At 39.7% G+C, this 13,732-nt stretch overlaps 1 protein-coding gene across 1 annotated transcript in view; it reads right to left on the minus strand.

Moving 5' to 3' along the window:
* The window catches only part of LOC146321808 (glycoprotein endo-alpha-1,2-mannosidase-like protein), a 24,375-nt gene continuing 10,643 nt past the window's right edge, over window positions 1-13,732 (minus strand). Inside the window, exons 4-5 of the mRNA XM_084727085.1 lie at window positions 2,651-2,727; window positions 1-925 (exon numbers count right to left, since the gene is read on the minus strand). Coding sequence (XP_084583211.1) covers window positions 289-925; window positions 2,651-2,727 — 714 coding nt within the window. The 3' untranslated portion in view covers window positions 1-288. The remainder of the gene's footprint in view (window positions 926-2,650; window positions 2,728-13,732) is intronic.

Genomic DNA, 13,732 nt, shown 5'->3' on the forward strand with positions numbered 1-13,732 from the left:
TACTCTCAAGAAAAACCCTTTAATGCTTTACCTGAAAACTCAAACCAAGACAGTCACATGACCAACATGGGTCCTATTCTTACAGATCAGCGTGTGTGCGGACAAATACACACTCAGAAACTCACGTCCCGCCAGTTAAAGGGAAAAGCGTGTCCTTCCTGATGCACTCACATCTATACTGATTGATCGCTACATTCACTATCCTTTGTTCTTTCTCTTTCATGTGTAGACACACACACACACACACTTCCACTAGAGCATGCTGTTTCAAGTCAGTTTGACGTCCGCTCACATGAGCCACTGCTCCTTCTCTTTGTTGAACTGTTCTGCCCAGCGGCGGGTCAGCTCCAGGTAGTGATCAGGTCCATGTGGCTGATAGTCCAAATACACACGAGTCACTGTTTTTTTGGGCACTGCCCTCTCTATCTGCGTCCCCTCATGCCATTCATTAAAAGACGTGATGGTGACGATCTCTGGCCTCACGTTCAGCACCGCCTGCAGGGCCGTCTCATAATAACGACCGTTCACCCTGTTGCGCATGTTGTGGTTGTTCCACGGCCGGATGCTAGTGTCGATGTAGCCGGGTCCAACGCTGGGGATGAAGAGGAGGTTGTTGCCGTCACAGAAAGCTTTGATGGCCTTCCAGTTCTGGTGAGAGGAGCCGAAGGAGAAACCGTTCGAAGCAAAGTAAGTGTACATGCCATCGAAGCCAGCTGCGAGGATGTCATGCTTGTGGCGCTCCTCCACAATCAGGGCAATGAAGATGGAGTCATAAGCAGAGCCACGCACACTGTGTGAGCCACTGGGAGTCAGAAATTCAGACCAGGACTCTGGTGGAGTCAGGTAGGAGTCATAGATGTAAAACAGAGGGAGGCTCTTCCCCGTGCTGGTTGTAAACTTGTAGAAGGCTCCATGGTCAGCGTACCTTTAAAGACAATAAGACAGTATCAATCAATCAATCAATTACTTTATTTATATAGCACCCTTCATACAAATAACACATAACACAATGAGGATGAGGCATGAGGATGACAAGAAAAAAGTTCATGTTGAAAATATCAAGAGTTTTGTGGGGAGCATGAAACTAAGTTTATTGACAGTCTTTGGTATTTCTCAGGAACAAGTGAATATTTTGGCCTGATGGCACTTCACAACCCACTAACAATCACCTTCACTAGCCACTGGCCACCATGGGTCAGTCATTGCAAACTCACCTCCAAATATTAACTAGCATAAGTAGTTCATGGTGATTAGATACAGAAATACATCAGGCTGAATTTTGTGGAAATTTGACAAAAATCATGCAAAAGACATGGAGAATATTTTTTGTTAAATGGGATGGTGCAGCCAAACAAAATATATTTAATAATGAACCTACACAGAATTATCTCCCAAATCTGAAGCTCCGCTCAGCTTTATGAAGCATTATAGCAAGTGTCATTACATTCTTTAGCTGGTCTGCTGCTTCTCTGTTTTTGGTATACAGCAGGGGGCTGCTGTTGGAGAAAATGCTCTAAAAACTCACTGTACACTACCTGCTCAGCACCAAACAGCAGACAGACACTGCCGGCAACAAACTGGTGAACACAGAGAAGCATTTAGCACCTAAAATGCCTCAAGAGTTGGTGGAGACCAAAAACAAAGCTAAAAGCAGAGTAAATATTTGCCAGGTAGTCAGACGTGACTCCAAATGAATGAGTAAGTAAAAGTAAATAAGTTGCTCCATAACCGCTGGCTGAGTAAATGTAACTGTAGGCTAACAACTTCAACTTAGAAACTTAAAAGGTGATGAAATGTCAATATTGAGTTTAAACCCTCTTTTCACTTCCCTCAGGTGGCCAAATAAAACAGTTATTACAGGTTTAAATATTGTGTAAGGAGAAACAAAAGGGGAAGCTAGTGGGCTCTCACATCAAAACAATAAAAAAAAGTTTGATGATGTCATTAAGTAAGGCTCATGGGAGTTGTTGTCTTCACTGTGAAACAAGCACCACTGCCATGTATTTCGATGAATGCCATTGACAGGCAACTACATGAAACGCACTGTTACCATGAATAAAATGACAGATTTCTCAGGGGTTTGATCATTGTTGGAAACATTTGGGATAATGTTGTTCACAACTCAACAAAATACAGCCCCCAGGTCCAGTCATTTTTAGACATTTTAAGGCAGAAATGTTACATATTATACTGTTAAGTTATTAAAGAACAATTGTAGGGCCACTAAAAACATTAAGATTTATTCTCTTGGTACCTTAAATGTCCACAACAAATTTAATTGAACCCCAACCAATAGTATACTAACACTTGTGCCAATGAAAAGATCAGAAAGTAACTAACTCTTCCATTAATGACAACATGATCTGGAGGATCTGACTGGAGAAAACGTTCAAGATGAAACATGAAGATTTGCTTGCCAGCTCTTGTTTTGGGTGTTTGAGTTTGTTTATACTTGGTCTCCTTTTCAGACCTTGATACTAAAGGTCAGAAAAAAGCTTTTGCCTCAAAACTCATTCATAAGTCATGAGACTGGCCTTATATAATCAGAAATGCTTTCAGTTCAGTATTTCAGTTCTGTTCTTTCAACTGTGCATGAAATCTTAATGGTTTTCTATTTGAGTTGAGTCAGTGATGAAGAGGTGCAGCCTACCTGTCAATGATATACTTGATGTTGTCGTGCACACTCTGGTCGTTTCGTCCTCTGTATGGCTGGATGTGAAATGCAACCTGGGAAAACACGCACAAAGACACACACCTTGTTGGTTTCCATTCATCACATTACTGCCATTAAAAAATTACATCACAGTCAGCACTCACAGGTGACCTTAGAAAATATTGATGCAAAATCAACATTCAGCTTCTCAGGGGGGACCTCATACAGGGCTGACAAGTGCAGCGATTTGACCCTCTGGTCTCTAATTAAAGTTTAACAAGTCACCACCAAGAAAATAGCTTGATAAAATGCAGTTTATATTAAAGTTCTGCCACTGTAATTGTGCGAAACAAGTCAGTCATGTACCATTTTGACCTTACGTGGCCCTAAAGCATAGCATGACATCAGGCATCTGTTTTGGTTTTTCTACACTAGTACCATGTTACAGAGGACTATGCTTGTTTGCAGGCTTTCTAAAAGCCTATGAATAAAAGAGTACAACACTGACTTTAGCCACCAGTACAACATACCACAGTTAGCCGTTCAAGCACATCCTTTTGGACAGGAAGCGACTGTAAGGAATCATGTTATCATGACACATTCTGTCACACTGTAGGAGATGTTTTTCACCCTAAGTGGTGTCCCTCTGGTGACTTTTGTAACACCCAGTTAATGGCTCAGTTAGACATGGATATCTGCAATTGATGAACAAAAGCAGCAGGGGAACAAGGGACCTGAAATGACATGAACACAAAAAGTGCTTAAGTTGAATATTTCAAGGCACGACAAGAGAATTCAGCGACTTTGAATAATGTATGATCAAAGCGAAACACTTTGACGTAGTGGACACCCAAGGGGAACAACGTGAAGGAAAGGGGCTTTTTAAGATGATGGAAGGCAACAGCAACTAAATGGATGCAAGATGTCACTGAGTGAGCGACACAAGGCTGACATAACCAGTGATGTATGATGTCAGTCTTATCCCTGATGAAAACCTAGTGGAAGTCTGCATTTAGCCCAGTGCATTTGTGCTTCGAGTTAAATGCTAAAATCAACATGCTAATGTTCACAATGACGATGCCAACTTCTTAAAAGTAAGGATTTACTATTTTTCTTTGTTATTTATCATAGTAAATAAACAGTCTTTGGGTTATGACGTGTTACATGGACAAAAGAAGCAATTTGAAGATTGCACGAGTAATAATGAAATTATGAGTATTTTTCACCTTTTTTTTTTTTTACATTTTATACACTAAACATTTAACTAGCTGCACAAATAATCAGCAGATTAATGAAAATAATCTTAAATTGCAGCCCTCTTACTGATCTAAAGCAAATTTAATATTTATGATATTTAATATTACCTTAGTTAAGAGTATTACCACACCAAAATTAGCTAACGGGCAAATGAGCCCAATGCGAATATCATTAGTTTTACAGGTATTTAGCCATAAACCAAACTATTGGACAAATTAAAATTCATCTGATAAAGGGGCTGGGGGAATTGTTAATCAGAGTTATTACGATTCCAGTTTCCAGTTAAAAGAGATCATCAGAGTCTTTGGTATTAATCCTGTGGGCACAATGAATGTTATGGAAATCCATCCAACTGTTGGAGAGATATTTCCACCTGGACTGTTGACTGTATATAACGATTGGGACAGGGTCAAACTAAAAAGAAATTTTTCCCAAAGTTTAGGTGGTTCTTATCGCACTGATGTTTGTTCAAGTGATCATTTTTCTGATCAAGTTGGTTTTATATAGCCATTTGACGCTATAAAAAGGGGGTTTCATGTCATGACTGACAGCTGAGCCAGGATGAGATGGTCTCTGAGTTCATCCTTTTAAAGTATTTCAAGCAGTGCGAGTGTTCAAGGTGATTTCTTTACTGTATGTTGTGATACATGACTGTTTGCTTTAACAACTTACTTTAGTGATTAGAGAGGCTGCTTTCAGTTTCGTATCCATGTGTGCAGTAATGTCACGGCAGCATAACATCATGGAACATTTAAGCAGCAAAACTAAAAACTGAAGAGGACAGATGAAACTCTCCACAGGAAACAGAATAGACATTTTTCACAGCAGCCATATTGATATGAAATAGGAGGGTAAACAGGGGTTACTACTGATACTACTTAAGGTCCTGTTTCATTTAGTGTAGCACAGTCTTTCCAGTGAACCAACAATAGCAGCATCCTGACTCTGTACAACCTGAATTGAATGGGACTTTAATTAGTATCACTGGTAAAGACCTGTGTTTACCCTACTATTTCATGTCAGAATGACTGCTGTGACAAAAGGTCTATTCAATAATCAATAAGGTTGTGCTGTTCAGCTCAGTTGGTAGAGCGTCCGCCCCATGTATGGAGGCTGTCAGTCCTCTGCAGCGGCCGCTGGTTCGATTCCTGCCTGCAGCCCTTTGCTGCATATCATTCCCTCTCTCTTCACCTCCCTTTCTTGTCTACTCTTCAGCTGTACTATCAAATAAAGGCAAGAAAAGCCCATAACATAACTTAAAAAAAATAAATAAATAAAGTTGTGCTGCTGAGTGTTGAGCGTAAATGTGCACCTAGCATGTCTCTCTCTCTCTCTCTCTATCTCTGTATGCCCCGTATTTCCAAGCCGTAGATTAACTGTAGTGCCCGCAGTTGTAACTGCAGTGTGTACATGACTACAGCTCACAATTGAGTCAGCCGGATGTATGGGCAGCACCTCGATACCGCAGCTCCAACCACAATCATTACTATAGAGACTCTGGCTTCAAATGACAACACCAGTGCAAAATGGCAGCGCTTGTATCCGGTATACTTTGATTACAGTGGGAGGAAGTGCAAACGCAGTGCCAATTTTTATTTACAGTCAATGATCTGAATCGAAGCAGTCTATCGAAACTGACAGTATTACTGACAGAAAAATTGCAGTTTTAAAGAACAGAAATCGTTGTTTGATGCATTTTGTAACAGTGTGCATGTTGTGTGTTTGTTTACTATACTTCAGGCACACTGTGCACACCATGCTGGAGTTTTTCTGTGGAAAAGGGACTGTTGGCACTGAGTGTGTCACTGTGACATTGACCATAAGTGTACTAATGGATTGTTTGGAATCAGCTACAGCCTGGCAAACAATTTTAAATGTCTGTAGATGATCGTTCAGCTGGAGGCAAGAAAAACAGAATCACTTGTGCCACTAATGGAGATGCTAAGTGCTTTTATGTGCCACAAAACATATATTTTGATGGTTAAGAAGCACTTTGCTGGCAAAATATCAATTTGAAGGAAGATAAGAAGAATAACGATCCTGGCCAGCTGAGTAAATCATAGTTTGTGAAACACTGATGAATGTTTATGAAGCCATAACTCTGGACTTCTTGTAAAGTAACAGTCCAGTGAAGTGAGATCAAACATGAACCTGTGTGAAACACTGTGAGGTATTAGAGGATGTGAAGCCACATAATTATCATCCACATAGGCAAAGAAAAGCTGTTATGGTCTACTGTTCACTGCAGCACATCACACGCAACTAGAAAACAGCTCATTTTCCAAACACACTGGCCCATTACTCTGTGGTAATTTCGAAGTAAATGAGACAGAGTCGATGCATTTTAATACCTCATAAACATTGACAGCATGAGCCTGGAACGACCCCAGCATGATTTATGCTGAGCAGAGTGGAATTTAGTGCCATGTCATGCAGAAAGCAAAAAGAGGAGGGATATGAGCCAACACAACAATGAAGGTCCAGACCTTTATAACAATTAGATCAATTCCAACAAAGCTGAGCCCAAGTCTTTATGCAAAAGTGTCAGTTTCATTCTGTGGTCAAAGCCAGTGGATGCACACACACAATACTGGAGGGTCATGTAAGACTGAATGTAGCTGCTCGATGCATATGGAAACAAGAAAGTGTGGTTGATGCCATCAAAGGGCACCCATGGGCCTTATTCCCCTGTGAACATGCGGCTACATGGCCTACTTACTTACTAGATAGAACTTTTTTATAGCCCCTCAGGGTACAGATTGTTCAGGGAGGCAAACTGAGTCATGGGACCCATGATGCACATTTCCCCTCTGCTCCCTCCCTTCTAATGCCCCTCCACCGTGTCCCCACCAAACCGCCCCCACCCTCCCCTGGGCAGAAGGACTATTTCAGCTCCACTTCAAGCTGAGGTCGAGCAGCAGCGCTGCTGTGGAGGCTCCATGTGATCTGCTCTCCAACTGTGCCGTACAAAATACATGATACAGGAGTGTGTGGGTGCTGCTGGAGTTCTGTTCAACTTATATAATAAAAAGTACATTGCTTTTCTTGAACAGCATTACCCAAAGAGGGGTCAGTGTGTTTTTAGCTGTGAGGTGTGGGATTGCCAGTATGATGGAAGCTGGGTTTGTTTTTGGTGACTTGTTCTGCTACTGATATGTAATTTTGCACATGTCTGTTATCTAAAGCTCGATATACCACTATGGGTGCATAAACCTTCCACAATTCTGGCAAGGCTGCATTACCAATCAAGCAAAATAAGCCACTTCAGTTCTGAGTACATTTGAGAGCAAGACAACTCTCTACTCTTTAACATAAATATCTACACTAGTTTGCTTCCTTGGTAACACACTGGTGAATCAGTGCACATCATGCACGACAGATGTAACAAGATGAAACAGACAAGAGAGAGGGAGAGACTTGGGTGCAGAGAAAAAGTGAGGTTCAGTTAGCTTTGCACTGAAAAAAACTGAAACTGAAATGTCCTTCAGAGAGCTGCTTTTTAGTTCTCTACTTGAAGTGCATTTCAGAGAAAGTGTTTCTTCACTTTTACTTGAGTAGAGAAGTAGAGTCAGTACTGGGATATCAAAATCTAGAGGTGGGAAGTAATGAAGTACAAATACTTCACTACTGCACTTAAGTAGAGTTTTTGGGTATCTGTACTTTACTTTCATCTTTCTGATAACTCTACATTTTAGCATAATTATCTATACTTTGTTATTCTTTACACTTCCAAAACATACTCATTACTGGTGTTTTAATGCATTTGAAGGTACCTGATTATTTTTATTTTGCATCCTCATGTCCCATCTTCCCAAAATCAAGACTTATTTCAACCTAAATGGATGAGACAATAACATGTAGAAACAATGATGCCTTGGTGTAACCATCAGTGCATACCTTCTACTTTTACCAGTCTTTTATTACACAAATATTTGTACTTCTACTTGACTACAAGAATATGTGTACTTTTGTTATCTCTGTCAAAATCTACAGTATATCTGTGTATGCTGAAAAATATTCAAGTATTTTTCCATCCAAATTAATCCTGTAAAACATTAATTACTCATGACTCAGAGACTCATCTTGAACTTGGGGTTGTAGCCATAACTTAATCAATCAGATGTGGCCCGGAACAACAAGCTAAACGCGCCTATCGTACTAAACCATTAGGGTGCAGTAGCTCGCAGAGCAATATCATTGTAGGAGGTGTGTGTTTGGATGTCAGTTGGCAAAAATTCTGTCTTTCCAAGAGTGCTCCAATTTATCAAAATTTTCTTCATCCTCCTCTTGATAAGAACACAAGGTAAAAGGGAGTGAGTGGGGGGCAGCGGTCCTCTACAACTCCATAACACACAAATCAATTACTCAAATCTGCCTAAATTGATTTGAATCCCTCTTGTAAATAAACACCTGCATATCATTCAATAAGAAATAGCTATCTTGTGTTAAACACACACTATCCAGTACTTAACCTATATACCTCATGTATGCACTAATCTGGGTAGAACTGGTTTCAAGTACTTTGCACTTTTAAAAAAAAAAAGAACTACAAACCACTCTCATTACATTCCCCTTGGAGATTTCAAGGCTATTATCTGATGTTTTTTGTGATTCCGTTCTTGTTCTCAAGCCTGTCTTGGAAAAGAGCTCTTAATTGCACAATATGTAAATTCTTGCTAGTTGACTCTCTCACATTAAACCAGTAAGAAAAGATGTAGTCTGATGACATCATGAAGAAGTGTGGGATCATGGGAGTTGTTATCTTCACTTATATTAGAGCTGCAACAATTAGATGATTAAGTGATCTGCCGATCAACAGAAAATGAATCAGCAACTATCCTGACAATTAATTAATTTTTCAAGCCAAAATGCTGAACATTCTCTGGTTTGAGCTCCTTGAATATGAGGTTTTGATGCTTTTCTCTATCATATATAAAGGTAAACCAAATATCTTTGGGTTTTAAACAGTTTGAATAAAACAAGCAAATTTGAATACATCAACTACATCAATATTTTGGGGGGTCAATAGGGGACCATTAGCAATTCAATGCCGCAGGCTCCCTAATAGGTTTATCCGATAATGAATCTTGGAAAGGTTAATGCCATATTCATGCCCCACTGAGCTCCATAAAATCACTGTAAAGACTCATTCACATGCTGTTTAAGATTGCTCTGTCAAGCAGTTAGTTAGGAAGAGTGCCGAGCTCACTGTAACCCTCATCCTCACAGTTAGGAGCACTGCTGGTGTGACAAACAAGACATGACAGCACAGGACGAGGAAGGACAAAGATATCAGATGGAAAGCATGGGAGCGCATATGGACAGGTGTTGTTTAATACACATGCAGAAGATTTCTGTGAGTCCATTCATCCAGGCATTTTCTGTCTTCATCTTATCTCGGGCAACAAAACAACTTTTCAGTAACAAAAGACTGTTTTGGTGTAATTATACAGACTCTCGAAGAGTTTTCCACACTGCTCATGTACTAACACAATACATTTCTCAGATTGGCTGCTAGCCACTTTGCTACTAAAAGCAGACTGCAGATATGTGTGTTTATTTAATCCTGATCTGATACATTTTTGGATGTTATCCACTACTCCTGTGGGACCATCTGTCCCCCTCACTTGGGCTTCCCTCCCTCCTTTTTTTAGACTGCCTTTCAGTACAAAAGAGCAAAGAAATGTTTTAAGGTTGTTTGCATTAGAGCTCCAAATGATGAGAGCCAAAGTTCTTTACCTTGTCAGCATTTTACCAAAATTATGCAATAAGAAGCACTCCAAAGATAAATGTCCTTCTGTGCAGAGGGAGTGGGAGGAGTTCATCAAAAACAAGGAGAAATGGAAGAGGACTGCTTGGAAAAACTGCACTCCACATGCTGCCGTGCACAGAATACATTTTATTTGAAGGCTTTCTCTGCTCTGCTTTCTGATAGTGATCTTCTAAGTGCTTCCATAAAACACAAAGATAAGCAGTGCCTTCTTATTTCAATGAAACACTGAAATGCTCAGTTGATTTGTAGAAAGCCTGTCACTGTCTGTTTTTCCACACACGCCTCCTCTGCCATGCTTTTCATGAAAATGTCACGCTTGCTAGGTCACTGATGACAAGAAATCATGCCATTAAATTCAATCTATTAGCTTCTCTCCTGACAGCATTATGTGTAAAACCTCATCAGCTTGGCGTTGCATGTATAATCCCGACGTTCTTGTCTTGCCCTCGCCGAGATACAATATTTCTTTGCCTGCAGCCAAACAGCAGACCAAACAAATGTGATATTGAATCTGACAGATTGGCCCAACAACACTACTGCTTCTCATCAGACTTATTATACGGAGGACAAGGCCAATATGTGTCACATCGCTGCAGGAAAATAAATTATCTTTATCTCCACATCAGGATACAAACACTGGCATGATAATGAATTGTGTTGCAATAATCATCCTTCCAACTACTTTGCTTTGTAATTAACCTTGATGATAACTTTTGCAAGTTGTAAATAAAACTTGTTTACTCATAAGTCAGTGACTGCTATTTTTGGTCCTATAAGACAACATCTCAATAGACTTCAGCACAGAAATATGAAGCTCGTCCAGGAAGACCAGTGTTCTTCCTTAACTGAATTGGGTGGTGTACTAAGACGGCAACAATTAATAACTCTAAACTGAAAAACTCTAAACTAAAATCCATCCTTGTATTAGGTGCAATGGGCAGCTACTGTGCGGTGCCCAGGTACCAGCTCTAGATATAAGCCGGTGCCTTTGATTTTGTAGTTTAAAAAAGTGTGCAAAAGTTGTTCTACAGTTATGTATTCATTCACTCATTTTGTTGAAGTTGTGAAGACAAACAAGCATTAAGTAAGCTTGTATATCTTCTCTAAAATTATGTTAATGGAGTTTGCCTTTTTGCTTCATAGTACAGCTGAAGATGGACAAGAAGAGAAGGAATAAGAGAAGGACAATATGTAGGTCAGCCTTAGGTTGGAATTGAACCTGTGTTGCTGCTGAAGCCTCAGTAACATGGAGTGGACACTTTACCAAGTGAGCTATTAGCACAGGACAACTCGTGCCAGGATCACATTATGTTGGCATAACTTTGTCTGTGGGTTTTTTTTCTACTAGTCATCTCCCTTGTTTTGTTAATTGCAGCAGTATTGACCTTTTTTCATGATTACCCCTTTATATTCTTCATATAGTTTAATCTGCAGGGTTTGTTTCACTGTTGAGAAGAAAAGAACTCGTTTACTTCTTTTTGTGACATCTCATCCTCTTTTCAGCAATGAGCTGTTCTGGGCTGCCTCTGTTCTCCATACACGCTCACGATGCAAACTTGTTTTAGCCTGGCTTGAGTTAGCATTGACTACACCAAGCTAAACTGTCTAAGTGGAACAGCTTTAGTCTGAAGTGAAAGTTTAAGTCAATTCAAACTCAAATATATTTGGTCTAAAATTATGTCTGACAAAGAAAATCACCAGTCTCCTTGACTGAGAGGCTAGAACCGCAGAATAGTTTGGCATTTTTTCACTATTTTTGCTTGAAAAAAAATTGAGAAGATTTATCAAATTGTTATTATTTTTCTGTCGATAAACCTATCAACTGATCAGCTAATCATTTCAGCTCCAAAAAACATAATAATGCTTAGCAATCCTGATGCTGTTATCTGTTTCCTGCCCCCCCTAGCATGTCAGCGGGATGATTTTTCTTTATTTAAACACTTAGTGTGTTCTGCAAATGCTGTTGGTGAATTATTAACGCCACCTGCTTTGACACAGGAAAACTCTTAAAGCCTGTCTATCTTGTTAGTCATTTCAAATTCACACAGAGAGAAGACTCAATTTGAACTCTGAGCAGCTTTTAACATCCACATGAACACATGATGTATCTCTCACATATTCTACCTTTAGAGAGATTTTCAGTGAAAATCTCACAAAAACACTTCAAACTGATTATGTCAAAACTGACAGCTGTTACCAATGATAGTGTCATAATCTTGTATCTCTCCTTCTCCCTCCCACTGCCTTCCTTTACCTTCCCTCTGTTTGTATCAGAAGACTATCTGACATAAATTGTATCCCATTATGAGCAAACCCGCACTGTAAAAGTTTAATAAGCCTTCAATACGGCGACAGGAGGCAGAAAGACCAACATGGGCGGTTATTTCCCTCAATGTGCCATTTTCCAACCTAATTGGCACAAACACCCCCCACCCCTCCACCCTGCTGATGTGCTCCGGAGCTCATTCATTCCTCACTGAACAACTGATCCAGCAGCAGCCGCATCTCTTTGACCTGTTTTTTATCTAATGCTGGAGATGTCACTGCAGCTGCAAACATCCGGAGTCAAATCCCTGAGCAGCACAGGCAGCTTTATCGGAGGCAGCAGAGCAACTTTAAGAGCTCTCAATCTTACTCTCCTGTGACAAAAAGAAACAGCCACTTCTGTGTATAACTCGGTGCGGGGCAATGTTGATTTGACAATACTTTCCTGAGCAACGTTAAGCTCTCTGCTCACCTCTGTGAAGTATTAATAATCCTTTGGTAGCTCCTGTGTCACTGTGCTCTTAGTGCGATGAATGGATGGAGAGATAATGGACAGGCAATCATATTTACACATCAAATCACATCTCATTCATATTTTGGCTACCATTCAGAAGTAAAATAATGGGTATCTCTCCCAACATAGACATTTGAGCTGGAGGTATAACACAATTAGCCTACTTTAATACAACTATACAGAACACTGGCTGTGTCAGTGTCAGCTTTAGCCATTCTGTCTTTTAGTTTAGTTTGTAGTGTGTCACAGTCAATGGGCACAGTCAAATCTGGCTGAATATACTTAACAGAGTGGCTCAAGGTTCTGTCCTTTCTATGCAGATGATAAGGTGTTTACTATATAACTGTATCTTCTCCCTTATAAACACTTCATAAATACAGTCTGCCTTTAATATTTTGTTGTTTCAGCACACTCAACACAGACTAGTACTAAATGTGGATAAAACTAGGATGATGTCGTTTTTCAATGCTAAGAGGAAGCCCACAGACATCTTGAGTAAGACTGGGTGTCATTTAAAAAAATATGATACCAATCCTCTTAAAGTGATGATGGTACTAATAAAGCTAGAGTTCATTTGATACCTTTCCTTACATGGTGCAGCTGTCCACCCTGACATTTTCTCCATGCTTGATGAGATGCTTTATTATGTTACTCATATTACCAGTTTTATGAAATAATCCTTCCCGCTTTAAGCATTTATTATTATTAGACACCACAGACGTGTAGTATTAGCCATACTTTTGAATATTTTGGTGGCACCTCATTATGCTGAACTGCCAACTCTGTCAAATGTACCGTGCTCAAATTCACCAAGAATGCTAGCTGTGATTGGCTCAGAACAAAAATTAGACCTGGTACAAAAAGGTTTGAATGCGAATACTGTTTGACTGCAGAAGCTTCCACAGTACTTTGTAATGGGTTATTTCAGCTGATACCTTAAAGGTACAAAAGGCCAATATCCAGCCCATATCTCAGGCATTGTTAAAGCTCGGAAGAAGACAATTAAACTTGATACCTGTTACAAATATTACATATTTGGCTTGATGAATGTCTTTAGTTTAGTTTAGTTTAGTTTATTTGCACATTATACATATATATATACAGAGACAATAAAATAACAAAAGATTAAAAAATTGTGCAGGAGAGGCTGGAAGCCAAAAGGGCTTATGGAGATACCTCACCTATATAACTAACATAGACAACTTCAAGGTGTCAAGACTAAATAGATATAAAACTGATATACAGGAATGAAAGTATACAATGTGCGACA

The sequence above is a fragment of the Lutjanus erythropterus genome, chromosome 9 (genome assembly GCF_056507025.1).
Source record: "Lutjanus erythropterus isolate fLutEry1 chromosome 9, fLutEry1.hap2, whole genome shotgun sequence".
In the NCBI taxonomy this organism is placed as follows: Eukaryota; Metazoa; Chordata; class Actinopteri; order Lutjaniformes; family Lutjanidae; genus Lutjanus; species Lutjanus erythropterus.